The following is a 17,770-nucleotide window of genomic DNA, read 5'->3' as shown; positions in this document are numbered from 1 at the left end:
CTGTGTATTGTCGTTTGGTGGTGACCTAACAATCGTTTTTGGTGCTTTTGCTGTAAAGCATATTTGAAATCGGACACTATGGTGGGATTAACAACAAGATAACCTTTAAAATGGTATAAAATACATGTATGTATGAGGAATTTTAATTATGAGATTTTTTGATGTTTTGAATTTGGCGCCCTGCACTTTCACTAGCTGTTGTCATATCTATCCCGTTAACAGGATTTCAGCCCTAAGAAGTTTTAAACAGCTTTTAAATTTCCAGAAAATTATGTAATGGATTTAGAAGCTTCTGATAGGCTAATTGACATCATTTGTCAAATTAAGGTGTACCTGTGGATATATTTTAAGGCCTACCTTCAAGCTCAGTGTCTCTTTGCTTGACATCATGGGAAAATCAAAAGAAATCAGACAAGACCTCAGAAAAAGAAAGTCTGGATCATCCTTGGGAACAATTTCTAAACACCTGAAGGTACCACGTTAATCTGTACAAACAATAGTACGCAAGTATAAACACCATGGGACCACGCAGCCGTCATATCGCTCAGGAAGGAGACGCATTCTGTCTCCTCGAGATGAACGTACCTTGGTGCGAAAAGTGCAAATCTATCCCAGAACAGCAAAGGACCTTGTGAAGATGCTGGAGGAAACCGGTACAAAAGTATCTTTATCCACAGTAAAACAAGTCCTATATCGGCATAACCCGAAAGGTCGCTCAGCTAGGAAGAAGCCACTGCTCCAAAACCGCCATAACAAAATCCAGACTACGGTATGCAACTGCACGTGGGGACAAAGATTGTACTTTTTGGAGAAATGTCCTCTGGTCTGATGAAACAAAAATATAACTGTTTGGCCATAATGACCATTGTTATGTTTGGAGGAAAAAGGGGGAGGCTTGCAAGCTGAAGAACACCATCCCAACCGTGAAGCACGGGGGAGGCAGCATCATGTTCTGGGGGTGCTTTGCTGCAGGAGAGACTGGTGCACTTCACAAAATAGATGACATCATGAGGTAGAAAAATGATGTGGATATATTGAAGCAACATCTCAAGACATTAGTCAGGAAGTTAAAGCTTGGTCGCAAATGGGTCTTCCAAATGGACAATTACCCCAATCATTCTTCCAAAGTTGTGGCAAAATGGCTTAAGGACAACAAAGTCAAGGTATTGGACTGGCCATCACAAAGCCCTGACCTCAATCCCATATAAAATGTGTGGGCAGAACTGAAAAAGCATGTGCGAGCAAGGAGGAATGGGCCAAAATTCACCCAATTTATTGTGGGAAGCTTGTGGAAGGCTACCTGAAAACGTTTGACCCAAGTTAAACAATTGAAAGGCAATGCTACCAAATACTAATTGAGTGCATGTAAACGTCTGACCCACTGGAAGGCTTAAATAAATCATTCTCTGTACTATTATTCTGACATTTCCCATTCTTAAAATAAAGTGGTGATCCTAACTGACCTAAGACAGGGAAATTTTACTAGGATTAAATGTCAAGAATTGTGAAAAACTGGGTTTAAATATAGTTGGCTAAGGTGCATGTAAACTTCGACTCCAACTGTAAGCACACACACACACACACGCACACACATGCATAAGTGAATCAAGTCCTCCAACACACTGACATGACCTCTCACCTCTACCAGGCAGTCTCCCACTAGGCCCATGAGTAGTTTCTTGCCCTTTCTCTCCCTGACCAGAGAGGCGTTCTCAGCTCGGTGCATGCAAGTGAAGTCGAACATGGCCACATCCGGCTGGCCCGCGTGGTTCTGGGCAAACTGCATGTCGGGCAGGCAGTGGCCCGTGGAGAACTGGGCAGCATCGTAGGCGTAACGCAACAAGGCCTCCTGGTCCACATTTACCTGGGCCAGAAGCTTATCGGCATCACTAAAGTCCTGGAGGCAGAGCGAACATATTGGAGGTGGTCACCGTAGAGATATATAACCGTTTTATATCTATGGTGGTCACAGAGGGAACATATTGGAGGTGGTCACCGTAGAGATGTATAACCGTTTTATATCTATGGTGGTCACAGAGGGAACATATTGGAGGTGGTCACCGTAGAGATGTATAACTGTTTTATATCTATGGTGGTCACAGAGGGAACATATTGGAGGTGGTCACCGTAGAGATGTATAACTGTTTTATATCTATGGTGGTCACAGAGGGAACATATTGGAGGTGGTCACCGTAGAGATGTATAACTGTTTTATATCTATGGTGGTCACAGAGGGAACAACATCAGTGGTGGAAAAAGTACCCAATTGTCATACTTGAGTAAAAGTAAAAGATACCTTAATAGAAAATGACTCAAGTAAAAGTGAAAGTCACAGTAAAATACTACTTGAGTAAAAGTCTAAAAGTATTTGGTTTTAAATCTACTTAAGTATCAAAAGTAAAAGTAGGAATCATTTCTAATTGCTTATATTAAGCAAACCAGTAGGCACAATGTTTGCATTTTCTTTACATTTACTGATAGCCAGGGGGACACTCCAACACTCAGACATTGCTTACAAACAACGCATGTGTGTTACGGAGTCCGCCAGATCAAAGGCAGTAGGGATGACCAGGGATGTCCTCTTGATAAGTGTGTGAATTGGACCATGTTCTCTCCCACTAAGCATTCAAAATGTAATGGGTACTTTTGGGTGTCAGGGAAAATGTATGGAGTAAAAAGTACATACTTTTCTATAGGAATGTAGTGAAGTAGAAGTACAAAGTGAATCAATTGGAAAAAATAGATTACTGGTATGTCAATATGATTTTTAAACAAAATGGAACAGTGACAAGAACTACAAAAAAAAAAAAAAAACAATCATGCAAATACTGTACTGGTATGTCAATATGCATATCATGAAATAGAACATTGAGCAGAACAATGAGCAGAACAAGAGGACACAGAGGAAATATATATTTTTGGGGGGGAAAGTCAGTGTGAGCTCAATCATTGAAGACAAAACAAAATGATCTAGCTTAGTCCTTCCAGACTTGTAGTGTGAGAAGAGGGAGTGAGCGGGTACATTGTAGCATGCCTCAGTGCTAACCCTGTGCTGCACAGACATCAATTCCATTACAAGTGTTTATTAGCATCTAATCCCTTACAGCAGGAAAGGTCCCCAGCCTATCTGGGGAGGACTATATTGTGATGCAAAGGTCAGAGGAGCCAGAGATGGATAATAGACTAGAGAAATAGATGGGTTGGTGGTTTAGTAATAAAACCGACACGTGCGCCACTATGGGACAAAACAGACGGAGCTGGCTTAGATTGTTGACAACATGTAAACTATATTTAGTCTAAAATACATTTGCCTAATGAGTATTTGTGGTCTCTCAAATACATCGTTACAGTTGTTGGTTAGCAAACTAGCGAATTCTAGCCATATTAGCATTAGCATAGATGTGACATCAGTCAAAACAAGACACGGTATCAATAACAAGATAGGAGCCAACTAGGATTCCCCACATGGCAGCTTCTTGTCATTGTTGCTAGCTATCTGACCTCTAGAGGCCTAGTATGGAGCTGCTGCTGGTACTAATTGATGCGTTTTCCTCACCTGTTTAATGACCCCCATCTTTAACAGGCTCTTCTTCTTGGCAGTCATGACAAAGTAGTGGGTGTCGTCTTTATAGTAGACTATGTTCTCCAGATCAATACCTGGAGGGAGAGAGAGACAGAGACAGAGACAGACAGACAGACAGACAGACAGACAGACAGACAGACAGACAGACAGACAGACAGACAGACAGACAGACAGACAGACAGACAGACAGACAGACAGACAGACAGACAGAGAGAGACAGACACAGAGCAGACACACAGAGAGAGAGAGTGATTGAGAGAAGGGGGATAAAGAGGGACTGAATGAGTGAAATAAACTAGTTACAAGACAATGACAGGACAAGTGAAACAGCAATGGAGCACAGGAAATTACACAGGAAATTGACAAAAAGAGGAAGAGGGACAGCAATTAAAAGACAGCACTGTCACTCCTTATCTGTCACCATGCCCACCCAGCCCCTATGGTATTCTTTATTCCGATCCCCAGTCGCTGACACCATAGCAACCACCAGTAGAAGTGTTGGCACTCGTAGCCGCAAACCCGGGGCGTAGAATAGAATCCTACCCGTCTCTGTGAGCAGGTCCTGGAAGAACTTCTGGTTGTAGATACGTGCCACACCGCTGATCTCTGCCACCTGGGTCTCGGCTGCAGTGTGACGGTTGAGGAAGTTACACGTGATGCCAATGGCCAGCTTCCCTCGCAGCTCCTTCCTCTTGAAGCCTGGGGAGTGGGGACAAAGACAGAAGCACATGCAGCCTGAAATCAGGTTCATATAGTTGAGTGTTTCTGTTGAATACATCCATTGTATCGGAGCTACAGTAGTGGGTGTCCTCTCTCCTCACCATACGGGACAAAGCTTCCTCCTCCTGCAGATATGAAGACATCAAACTGGAACTTCCCAGCAGGGTGATTGTCAGGAAACAGCTTTGCCATCCAGCCTGATGGAGACATAAAACGACAGAGGGAGAGAGACAGGAAGAGCAAAGAGTTAAGGTATATTTCCACTCACAGTGGACACTCCGGACAAATATTTAAAACTGCCCTACAAGCTTTTACTACCACAGAAATATTTTGTATTGTATTCGTTTAATACACTGGGGGGGGGGGGGGGGTGTCTAGATGTACCTGTGGCTCCTGAGGGCTCCACAAATCCTTTGAATTCCACCCCTGTTTGAACTTCCACCCCCAGGAGAAGACACACTTTCAGCAGTATCAGCTGGAGCTGACGGATGCCTGAAAGATACAGACGCGTACAAGTATGTATGATATTGTCCCACAGGGAATTAAAACAATCCTCTTCAATTCAATGTACGATAATACATACTCAGACACTATGTCCAAGAACCTTAATAGCATCATAGCAAACTGATAAGAGACTGGTTTGATTTAGTCATACGTAATAAATAAAGAAATATGATTGGCATTATGACACCAAGACATCAGGTTGATCTAGTATGGTACTGGTGGACATACTGATGTGATCCAGAGCCCCCGTGCAGAATTTGCCGTAGAACTTCTTGGCAGCCAGCCCACGCAGGTCATAGATGGTGTAGGGCCACAGGTGCAGCACGTTATTCCGGGAGAAAGAGTCTCTCTTCTCTAGTACCACCACATGTGCCCCCAGCAGAGCCAGCTCTATGGCTGTCCTGAGCCCGCACGGCCCTGCACCCAGCACCAGGCACTGAGGAGAGGGGAGAGAGAGAGAGAGAGAGAGAGACAGAAGAGAAATAAAAAAGGAGGAAGAAATGAGGAAGGAGAGACTAAGCTCTGCAGGGATGAATGCACCTTGATAGTATTAAAAGGACAGACTGTACTCTGCCAAAGTAGATCCACAACACTGATGTAGAAACCTTAACCACTACATAGCCACCGTCCTTGTACAAACATATTTTACTTCAAAGTACTTCGAGTATTTCTCTTCTTCTCTTAAATAAGAATAAATAAATAAATAAATACACGCCTTGTTTTTGGCACAGACTTCGCCTTGCTGGTAGTCTTGGTGTTGGGCCCGCTTGTCCAGCTTGACCCAGAGGGACTTGGCCTTCCAGTAGTTGAGCCTCTCCTTGAGCTTGGTGTAGAAGCTCTGGTAGTCCCTGGGGTCCACCTGTAGGTGGTGGCAAAGCTCTGAGAAAATATGCTGCACCTCCTTACAGGTCTGGGCTTGGACAAACTGCTCAAACAAGTCATGGGACGGGTTGGTAGAGTCCTGGTTGGCCATGGTAGTGGATGGTGTGGCGCACCGGTGCCTTGGCTCAGAATCTCTGGAGTTTACTGTGGAGAAAGCAAATACCAACACCATGAGCAAACTACAATATACTGTATATTGTAGTCATCTTTCATTTTCTGTGAATACAAATATTATAAAAATTATATTTGTTATAGTAATAAAGTTGTCCTCTGAAGAAAAACATAACTGAGCTCAGTTATAGCACTTAATATAATGAAAGATTAGTCCTGCAATATTGCCTTTGAGGTTATATATAGAGGTGGTCCTGAGGTCTAAATAACAGACAACGACTGGTGACAATTCCCTCTGTCTGAAAATATAACACTGAAATGAGATGTTTTCAAAGTCACCTGAGTCCACGTCATCACCAACTTCCCCAACCATGTTTTCTGTGTATACAGTACATTTGTGGTCTTTATGACACCACCCTAAGGTTGTGAATGATACCACGATGGGTGTTTGAACTTAGTGACAATATATTTCACACAACTAAGAGAGATTGAACCTCACAAGTAGAACTCAACGTCAACAAAACAAAGGAGATGATTGTGGACTTCAGGAAAGAGCAGAGGGAGAACCCTCCTATTCACATCGAAGGGACAGCGCCTCTTCAACCTCAGGAGGCTGAAGAAATGTGGCTTCTCACCCAAAACCCTGAAACTTTACAGATGCACAATTGAGAGCATCCTGTCGGGCTGTATCACAGCACGCCCTCAACCGCAAGGCTTTCCAGAGGGTGGTGCGGTCTGCACCGGGCACAAACTAACTGCCCTCCGTGACACCTACAGCATCCCATGTCACAGGAAGGCCACCTGAGCCACTGCCAGTTCACACCGCTACCATCCAGAAGGCGAAGTCAGTACAGGTGCATCAAAACTGGGACCGAGAGACTGAAAAACTGCTTATATCTCAAGGGCATCAGATTGCTAAACAGTAATCACTAACTCAGAGAGGCTGCTGCCTACATTGAGACCCAATCACTGTACACTTCAATAAATTGATCACTAGTCACTTTATATATGCACTCTAAATGATGCCACTTTAATAATGTCTACATATCTTACATTACATGTATATACTGTATTTTATACCATCTATTGCACCTTCGCCATCACTCATCTATATATACTTACATGTACATATTATCATTCACCCCTTTAGATTTGTGTGTATTAGGTAGTTGTTGGGGAATTGTTAGATTACTTGTTAGATATTACTGCACTGTCGGAACTAGAAGAAAAAGCATTTCGTAACAATCACAGTAACATCTGCTAACCACGTGTATGTGACAAATTTATTTTATTTTTGAAACTCTAGATGTTTTGCCTGACCTCTTCACTGCACGAACAAAACACAACATTCACTTTGAGGACAAATATACAGTACAATGGAGGACATGTGCCAATCAGCCTCAGGCCAAGTGTTCTCTCTCAATTGTGAGGATACTCCTCTAAAATAAACACTTCCTGTATCTGTGGTCCAGTGTCTCTGCCAGAGGGATCAGAGACAAAAGCCACATCACACTGATCAGATGTGTGATAAACTCAGCCTCACTGGCCCCACACACACAATACAGAAGCTATCCACCCTACTTAAACAACTGGTTAGAAATAAAACACATTTGCTCTGTGCAGAGGGATGTCAAGAGATTTGAAAAGCTCTTACTTAGTATCACATACTGTAAAAACATTGACATGTCAATGAGATAACATTTACACATACTAGAACTTCCTGGTTGTGACATGACATTCAGCATCATCTGCTACACACCTGAGACAGACAAACCCTATTGGTCAGAGTGGGTGAAGGGCTTTTTAAAACCACAGAGAGCTGTAAAAAGATATGCGAGAGAAATATAGGCTACTGTTAATCAAACATAAACCAAGAGCTATTCATTCAATGGACTGAGATTGTCCATGTGAATTCTGTGGATGTAGAGAATGGGGTAATATCACAGGCTCTACTCTAATGTGTGTAGTTCTAGGAGTGGAAAATCCTCATCCTCTCTGTACAGTAACTCCCTCTAACTCTATATTGTAGCCTTTTACATATCAAATTGTATTGGTTGCGTACACATATTTGCAGATGTAGCAAGTACAGCGAAATGCGTGTATTTCTAGCTCTAACAATGCAGTAATGTAAATCCAAAAAATAAAAATTGAGAAACATCAGAATGTCAGTGTCTAGAATTTACAGTGCAATCGGAAAGTATTCAGCCCCCTTGACTTTTTCTGCATTTTGTTTTGTTAAGGCCTAATAACAAAAATGATTTCATAAATTTTACAATGTCACAGCCTTGTTCTAAAATTGATTTAAAAAATGTGTTTTCCTCAGGAATCTACACACAATACCCCATAATGACAAAGTGAAAACAGTTTTTTTGGAAAATGTGCAAATGTATTACAAATAAAAAACAGAAATACCTTATTACATAACATTGTGCATGGTGATCTTAGGCTTGTGTGTGTGGCTGCTCAGCAAGGATTTACACTGCCAATGTTTACGTATGGAGATTGCATGACTATGTGCTCGATTTTATACACCTGTCAACAAAGGGTGTGGCTGAAATAGCCAAATCCACTCATTTGAAGGGGTGTCCGTATACTTTGTATATATAGTGTATGTCGATACTATTCTCAGAGCTAACCTGGGACAAGGAGTAGCAATGATCCAGGGTGTTCAATGCGCGAGTAGCACAGGAGATGTGTTGATAGAGTTTCGGTAGCGTTTTCCTCAGATTTCCTTACATACATTCAATTAGTATTTGGTAGCATTGCCCTTACATTTTTAACTTGGGTCAAACGTTTCGGGTGGCCTTCCACAAGCTTCCCACAATAAGTTGGGTGAATTTTGGCACATTCCTCCTGACAGAGCTGGTGTAACTGAGTCAGGTTTGTAGGCCTCCTTTTTCAGTTCTGCCCACAAATTATCTATAGGATTGAGGTCAGGGCTTTGTGATGACCACTCCAATACCTTGACTTTGTTGTCCTTAAGCCATTTTGCCACAACTTTGGAAGCATGATTGAGGTCATTGTCCATTTGGAAGACCCATTTGCGACCAAGTTCTAATTTCCTGTCTGATGTCTTGAGATGTTTCTTCAATATATCCACATAATTTTCCTTCCTCATGATGCCATCTATTTTGAAGTGCACCAGTCCCTCCTGCAGCAAAGCACCCCCACAACATGATGCTGCCACCCCTGTGCTTCACGACTGGGATTGTGTTCTTCAGCTTGCAAGCCTCCCCCTTTTTCCTCCAAACATAACAATGGTCATTATGGCCAAGCAGTTATTTTTTTGTTTCATAAGACCAGAGAACATTTCTCCAAAAAATATGATATTTGTCCCCATGTGCAGTTGCAAACCGTAGTCTGGCTTTTTTATGGCGGTTTTGGAGCAGTGGCTTCTTCCTTGCTGAGCGGCCGTTCAGGTTATGTCAATATAGGATTTGTTTTACTGTGGATATAGATACTTTTGTACCCGTTTCCTCCAGCATCTTCACAAGGTCCGTTGCTGTTGTTCTGGGATTGATTTGCACTTTTCGCACCAAAGTACATTAATCTCTAGGAAACAGAACGCGTTTCCCTCCTGAGAGGTATGACGGCTGCGTGGTCCCATGGTGTTTATACTTGCGTACTATTATTTGTACAGATGAATGTGGTACCTTTAGGCGTTTGGAAATTGCTACCAAGGATGAACCAAACTTGTGGAGGCCTACAATTGTTTTCTGAGGTCTAGGCTGATTTCTTTTGATTTTCCCATGATGTCAAGCAAAGAGGCACAGAGTTTGAAGGTTAGTCTTGAAATACATCCACAGGTATACCTCCAATTGACTCAAATTATGTCAATTAGCCTATCAAAAGCTTCTTAAGCCATGACATCATTTTCTGGAATTTTCCAAGCTGTTTAAAGGCACAGTCAACTTAGTGTATGTAAACTTCTGACCCACTGGAATTTTGATACAGTGAATTACAAGTGAAATAATCTGTCTGTAAAATATACAATTGTTGGAAAAATTACTTGTGTCATGCCAAGTCTCCAGACCTGAACCCAATAGAAAGTCTTTGGAGGGAGCTGAAAGTCCGTATTGCCCAGCGACAGCCCCAAAACCTGAAGGAGCTGGAGAAGGTCTGTATGGTGGAGTGGGCCAAAATCCCTGCTGCAGTGTGTGCAAACCTGGTCAAGAACTACAGGAAACGTATGATCTCTGTAATTGCAAACAAAGGTTTCTGTACCAAATATTAGGTCTGCTATTCTGATGTATCAAATACTTATGTCATGCAATAAAATGCTAATGAATTACTTAAAAATCATACAATGTGATTTTCTGGATTTTTATTTTAGATAAAGTCTCTCACAGTTGGAGTGTATCTATGATAAAAATTACAGACCTCTACTTGCTTTGTAAAGTTGGAAAACCTGCAAAATCGGCAGTGTATCAAATACTTGTTCTCCCCACTGTGTATATATATATATACAGTGGGGCAAAAAAGTATTGTCAGCCACCAATTGTGCAAGTTCTCTCACTTAAAAAGATGAGAGAGGCCTGTAATTTTCATCATAGGTACACTTCAACTATGACAGACACAATGAGGAAAAAAAATCCAGAAAATCACATTGGTCACCTACAAACAAGCAAGATTTCTGGCTCTCACAGACCTTCTTTAAGGGGCTCCTCTGTCCTCCACTCTTTACCTGTATTAATGGCACCTGTTTGAACTTGTTATCAGTATAAAAGACACCTGTCCACGACCTCAAACAGTCACACTCCAAACTCCACTATGGCCAAGACCAAAGAGCTGTCAAAGGACACCAGAAACAAAATTGTAGACCTGCACCAGGCTGGGAAGACTGAATTTGCAATAGGTAAGCAGCTTGGTTTGAAGAAATCAACTGTGGGAGCAATTATTAGGAAATGGAAGACATACAAGACCACTGATAATCTCCCTCGATCTGGGGCTCCACGCAAGATCTCACCCCGTGGGGTCAAAATGATCACAAGAACGGTGAGCAAAAATCCCAGAACCACACGGGGGGACCTAGTGAATGACCTGCAGAGAGCTGGGACCAAAGTAACACACTATGCCGCCAGGGACACAAATCCTGCAGTGCCAGATGTGTCCCCCTGCTTAAGCCAGTACATGTCCAGGCCCGTCTGAAGTTTGCTAGAGAGCATTTGGATGATCCAGAAGAAGATTGGGAGAATGTCATATGGTCAGATCAAACCAAAATATAACTTTTTGGTAAAAATTCAACTCGTCGTGTTTGGAGGACAAAGAATGCTGAGTTGCATCCAAAGAACACCATACCTACTGTGAAGCATGGGGGTGGAAACATCATGCTTTGGGGCTGTTTTTCTGCAAAGGGACCAGGACGACTGATCCGTGTAAAGAAAATAATGAATGGGGCCATGTATCGTGAGATTTTGAGTGAAAACCTTCTTCCATCAGCAAGCACATTGAAGATGAAACGTGGCTGAGTCTTTCAGCATGACAATGATCCCAAACACACCGCCCGGGCAACGAAGGAGTGGCTTCGTAAGAAGCATTTCAAGGTCCTGGAGTGGCCTAGCCAGTCTCCAGATCTCAACCCCATAGAAAATCTTGAGGGAGTTGAAAGTCCAACAGCCCCAAAACATCACTGCTCTAGAGGAGATCTGCATGGAGGAATGGGCCAAAATACCAGCAACAGTGTGTGAAAACCTTGTGAGGACTTACAGAAAACATTTGACCTCTGTTATATACCCTTTGTTGGCAATGACAAAGTATTGAGATAAACTTTTGTAGGTGACCAAATACTTATTTTCCACCATAATTTGCAAATAAATTCATTAAAAATCCTACAATGTGATTTTCTGGATTTTTTTCTAATTTTTTCTGTCATAGTTGAAGTGAACCTATGATGAAAATTACAGGCCTCTCATCTTTTTAAGTTGGAGAACTTGCACAATTGGTGGCTGACTAAATACGTTTTTTGCCCCACTGTGTGTATATATATATATAAATAAAAGATATATCAACGTAGTGTATGTAAACTTCTGACCCCCTGGAATATATATATATATATATATATGATTTTTTATACTTTAGTTTATTTGGTAAATATTTTCTTCGTATAAAAAAATATATAGTTAGAGTGCACACCCCTGCAGACCCCAGGAATATACACGGACGTGACGCTGACCGAAGAACATTTTCTGGGGAAGTAATGTGGTCGGCATTTAATGGTGAGGCATTCCAGATCGGGAGAACAAAATGATTTGAGTTCCTGTACGTTACCACAGTCACACCATGAGTAGGTAATCATGAAACATACACCAGGAGAGTTCATTCTTCCTGTCCGCACAATGGATAAAGAACCCCACTGGCTGAATAGACAAGACAATATATCTGGGGAGAGAGATGATTCAGTAAAACAGTATGTTACAGTCCCTGATGTCTCTCTGGTAGGAGATCCTATCCTGGAGAATGTGTACTTTATAGTCCAGGGACTGAACGTTAGTGAGTAATATGCTGGGCAGAAGTGGATGGTATGCACGCCTCACGAGTCTGACTAGGAGCTCCTTATTCCTCTTCTCCAGAATCAGGGTTTTAGTGCAGCCCCCGGGATGAATGGAACTGCCTCAGGGAGCTCAAACACAGGATCCAATTCAGAGAAGTCTAATTTCTGGTAGAATTTCTATTGACTGCCGATCTAATGTCCAAATGTTATTTTCGGCTGTCGGTAATAATGCAAAAAACATTCTGAGTAAATAATGTGAGAAACAACAACAAAAATGCTGTTGGCTAGGTGCTAGAAACAGGGCAACCATGTCTTTCCTGATTTCTCTTTGCCCCTCATATCGTTGCACTGTCATAGAGCTAAATCTAACTACCATGGCCTGTCCTCAACCCTGCCTCATCTTACACCATCAAATTATTACTGCTGTTCACAGCTTAGATGACTTGCAATTAACTGGCCAATATATCCGACAACAGTCCCACTCCTGCCAACCTATGTGTAACTGGCCTGGCTGTGTAGCTGTCTGTCGTGTTTGAAACCTAAAGGACAGCTCATCGACAGCTTGATGTTATCCATTGATCTAGCATAGAGTAAATTAACTGCCCTACAAAAGGCAAAACGCAGTAACTATGAATTTGGTCAAAATCTTTGATCGGTTGTAATGGTCAGGTGTATTATCTGATTAATGTGGTATTTAGTTTCCTGACACAAGAACAAGCCAATTGATCAGAATATATCATGGATAATCAAAAATCTCTGTGTGTCGAGACAAAAGTCTTTGAAGTCAGATTTTGCATTAAAAAAATGACCCATTAGTTCCACTGCAATAACTGCAGAATTTACAGTTGAAACCCTATAGCTGTCAGATCCACATCTTCAGTATTGTGACCAACAGTCACACAGAAAGAAATGCCATCTATCTATTTACTCAGGATCTTGCTGCACTGGAGATGACTAACCACAATAAAATCATGACCAACATCATTACCCAGTCATGATTAAATTCATAACCAAAAAGCTCTTTGACGAGTCATGCATTAAAACAGTTGTGACTGGTACATAACACTGGTACATGCCATACAGCTGGCACTACCAGAGAAGCACACACACACAAACGGAAATGGTCGTGTTCAGACAATAATTAATGCTTCCTTGATTAACAATGATTAACAGCTTGCATGTGTGCACAAAAGTCTAGGTTAAAAGTCCCTCTCTCAATCGACCTCCTTAGGGAAACAAATAAAAAAAGTATGTCAAATACAGTAACAGTAATCCTTTCCCATCCTACTGTCCCCAGCTTTTCATCGTCATGTTCTCTCAGTCATGTGTCTGTCACACTCTTATGACTGTTTACTCAGCCTGATTTTGGATGTAATATTTTGGTACTTCTTATTGGTCACGCAGCAGATTTCTAACAGATATTACTGCACAGTTGGCACCAGGGACACAAGCATTTTGCTACACCCCAATAACATCTGCTAAACACAGTGTGACAAATCAAATTTGACTTGATTTTGATTTGATAAAGCTATGTAATTCTTCTTCATACTCAATATCCGGATTATATCATTTAAGAGAGAAGAGCAGTAGTATACTTGTTCATACTGTTGAAAGACGGATGACATCCTCAATGCAGCGTTGGCTACTGGGGTGGAAGATAACAAGCAGACCGGTCTTGCCTGTTCTTAACTATTGTGGTGATGTGGGTAAGAATGCTACACTGTAAAACACAGAGAATCTGACTGGTAAAAACACACCTTTTAGAGTCAGGAATGAACTTTCAGGTTCTTTCTGAAACACATCTTGGCATGACAAATATGAACATAGCCAAGAGAGAAAAAACCTGAAGAGTGAGGAAGAATCTTCCTTATGAAGTAGACTGACAGAGCAATGATCAAGTTATTTCAATACTTTTGAGAAAACAACAGTGGAAAATGTTTGTTGACTTACCCTGTCACAAGGTCGGCTGAGAACAAAGGCTCTGCCAATGCTGTGTATATTGTCAGGATGCTGGATGCCTCTGTAACATGACAGAGCAGCCGAAAGTTGGAACCAGTAAAGGGGCAGGACAGCAGAACAGTAGCCACAATATAAATTCAAGAGAGATAGTGAAAGAAAGAGAGGGAGGGGGGATGGAGGGAGGGAAAGAGAGGGGAAGGGAAAGAGGGGAGAGGAAGGGAGGGAAAGACAGAGAGGAAGGGGGAGGTAGGGAGCGAGAGGAAGGGGGGGGAGAGAGCGAGAGGAAGGGGGGCAGTAGAGAGCGAGAGGAAGGGGGGGCAGTAGAGAGCGAGAGGAATGGGGGGCAGTAAGAGAGCAAGAGGAAGGGGGGGCGGTAGAGAGCGAGAGGAAGGGGGAGGCGGTAGAGAGCGAGAGGAAGGGGAGAGGTAGAGAGAGATGGGGGGGTAAAGAGAGATAGGGAGGGGGGTAAAGAGAGATTAAAAATAACAGTTAATGGTGTTGCTGAATAATATGGTGTGTGCCAATCCTCCCCAACAGAACATTCTGATTACGATTTCAAAATGGCCCAGTATCTGGAATATTAAAAGATTTTGTGAAATGTTTAATTGAACCTTTATTTAACTAAACAAATCAGTTAAGAACAAAGTATTATTTACAATGGCGGCCTACCGGGGAACAGTGGGTTAACTGTCTTGTTCAGGGGCAGAATGACACATTTTTACCATGTCTGCTCAGGGATTCGATCCAGCAACCTTTCGGTTACTGGCACAACCACTTGGCTACCTGCCGCCACAAATTACTGGCCTCGGTTGTGTCTATCCCTGAATTCAGTCAGTAAGTTTTCGACATGTTAACACATTTTAAAAACAGATTAATACATTACCTTGTCGAGTAAAGGTATAAATAGAGCGTAATCATGAAGTTAGTGTTCTGTTCGCTCAATCCGTTTTTGTTCAGTGGAGGTTAATTCCCGAAAGAAATCGGTCCGTGTATTGTCCGTTCATTGGTTATACCATTGAAATCAGGAAGTGAAAAACCGAAATCGTTCATTTGATCACCTACGGCTGTACGCGCGCCCAGCAGACATTATGATAACTTATCCGTGCGTTTCTGCCAATTATGCAATGTCAGGGCATTGCTTCACTTAAAGTAATATAACACTAAAATGTTCACGTCATTGTTTTTATGTTGTTTTCTATCATATCGTATATTGAATGAAGATGTGACAAACAGGCCTACAATAGCCTACTATAATATTTAGCCTGGGCTACTCAATAACATCAAATATGTATTTGACATTATTTGTTTAAAATGTTTACAGCACATGACATCAGGAATGTTATGTTCAAAACCTCTAAAAATGAAATCAGGTTAGTATCTCAAAGATATGCAATTAGACCAATTTAGCTCAAAGTAAGTTTTGGATATGATGACAGTGAGTCAGTCACTGCACCTTCACCTCCACCCTGTATAAGCTCACTGAAAGGATGCCATCACTTCAGAATGAAACGAAAGCCTAATGGGCTCGAGTTGTAGGCCTGAAGTTCTATTTGGCATCCAGTCTGTTATGGATAGGGAGAATAGAGCTCGCCGGCTTGTAGTCCTAACAACTGGAAATGAGTTACCTCTGGTTCGTTCAGCCATTCCTATGGGGAAAAGAATAGGGTTTTGGGATAAACGATGAAAATAAGGTCTGAGGTTAACACAGACTCTTATATATTTTGTTTTATGAGATAATCAATCATGACCTTTAGGTATTATGTTCTTTATGTGCTTTTTTAAAATTACATAAATGCTTACAAATTCACAAAAAGGGACGGTAACTGATAAAAAATGATCTCATAGAACAAAACGTATAAAATCTCATAAGCCTGTGTTCCCACAGACCTTATTTTCTGAGTTTATCTAAAAACCCTCCAAAAACTCCATTCATTTTCCCATAGGCTTTGTCCAATGAACCATGGCAGAGTTAGGGCCCACAAAAATACGCCATTACTATTTCTCTCTATGTGTAGCTAGACACCATTTCCTGTCAATGGGTAAGCATCAATTGACTCTCTGTCTGGTTACCATCAATATAAGAACCATAATTTATTGCGTTTTCAACTAATTACAATGTGACAGATTACAGTTGGCAATTTAAACATTTTATTCCAACATTTGAATTTTAAACAATGTACAGTAGTATTTTAAAAAACATTGCCTGAAATTCTAAAATGTTCCACTGAATGCAGTAAAAAAGAATATACACAGGAATATCACAAAACCCAAAACTGCATAGGTTGAGAAAGACCCAAAGAACCCAATGGAGACATGTCCTTGGTTTTTCAAGATGATGGAACAATAGGGATTACATTAGGATTAAGACAACAGCCTAGTCAATATGCTGCTCCATATGTTCACAGGACATAAAATAACAAGTTATATTATTAATAGCATACTTATAGAAGATTAATAATTCATGTCTGAGGGAAAACAGTGTAGGCATTTATAGTGGTTTATGAAATGTTGGCATTCTCCAGGAGTTGGTCTTACCTAAATAAAAAAGGTTGCATTTATAATGTAAGTCTTCTATCCACAGTTAGATATACACTATGCTGTACCATAGTACATCAGATGTCTTCTATAAAAACACTGTCATTCGTTGTAACAATAACAGAGGAACAGTTCGCAAACCTGCCTCCCCATCAATGTCCTTAGAAATAGGAGATGTCGACATGTAAATGTACAGTTGTGGCCAAATATATTGGCACCCTTGCACTTCTCTTAAATAATTCCCAATTTCTTCTCAATTTTAAAAAAATAAAATATTTAACCACTAACTCAACATTGCAGAACCAATTATATTTTTGTAAACTTAAGTTTACAATTTAATTGAATAAAGACAAATGGCATCGACTAAATTGTCACCCATAGCTAGTACTTGGTTGCACAGCCTTTGGCCAATATAACTGCAGACAAACACTTCTTGTAGCCACCAATGAGCTTGCTGCACCTTTCAACTGGCAATTTGGCCCACTTTTCAGCAGCAAACTGCTGTAATTCTTCAATATTTGAGGGGTGCCCTCAACAAATGTTTTCAGATTTTGCCATAGGTTTTTGATGTTTCAGATCTGGACTCTTCTTCGCTGGCCACTCCAGAACAGTTCAGCATCCCTTCTTAACCATTCCTGGAGGCTTTGTGATGTGGGTGTTTGGGGTTGTTGCCCTGCTGGGAAGACCCAGAACATTCAATGGAGACCCAGTTTTTGGACTATGGGTTGAACGTGGAACAAAAAAAAAACACCTGATAATCTCTAGTGCCAAAGAGCTCCGATTTTGTTTCATTGGTCCACAGAACATTTCCCCCAGGATTTAGGCTCTTTTAGGTGGATTTTTGTTCAATAGGGCTTTCTTTGGTCTCTTTCAGCAGTGGGGTCTTTCTATATTTACCAATGACCAAGTTAAGCATTCAAAGAAAAAAACTCCCTAATATCAATTTTATGGGAAGGTTTAATCATACTGTGGGATTGTGTACTGGG

The 17,770-nt window shown here is 41.3% G+C and overlaps 1 protein-coding gene across 1 annotated transcript in view; it reads right to left on the bottom strand.

Moving 5' to 3' along the window:
* LOC115132454 (F-actin-monooxygenase mical1-like) overlaps positions 1-15,303 on the bottom strand; it is a 42,826-nt gene extending 27,523 nt beyond the window's left edge. Inside the window, exons 1-9 of the mRNA XM_029665123.2 lie at positions 15,133-15,303; positions 14,241-14,310; positions 5,523-5,833; positions 5,036-5,243; positions 4,688-4,795; positions 4,405-4,500; positions 4,127-4,282; positions 3,557-3,657; positions 1,640-1,897 (exon numbers count right to left, since the gene is read on the bottom strand). Of these exons, the coding sequence (XP_029520983.2) occupies positions 1,640-1,897; positions 3,557-3,657; positions 4,127-4,282; positions 4,405-4,500; positions 4,688-4,795; positions 5,036-5,243; positions 5,523-5,780 (1,185 nt within the window). The 5' untranslated portion in view covers positions 5,781-5,833; positions 14,241-14,310; positions 15,133-15,303. The remainder of the gene's footprint in view (positions 1-1,639; positions 1,898-3,556; positions 3,658-4,126; positions 4,283-4,404; positions 4,501-4,687; positions 4,796-5,035; positions 5,244-5,522; positions 5,834-14,240; positions 14,311-15,132) is intronic.
* Positions 15,304-17,770: the final 2,467 nt, after the last annotated feature.

Source organism: Oncorhynchus nerka, linkage group LG7 (assembly GCF_034236695.1).
Source record: "Oncorhynchus nerka isolate Pitt River linkage group LG7, Oner_Uvic_2.0, whole genome shotgun sequence".
NCBI classification, from domain to species: domain Eukaryota; kingdom Metazoa; phylum Chordata; class Actinopteri; order Salmoniformes; family Salmonidae; genus Oncorhynchus; species Oncorhynchus nerka.
This window is presented reverse-complemented; position numbering and strand designations above follow the sequence as displayed.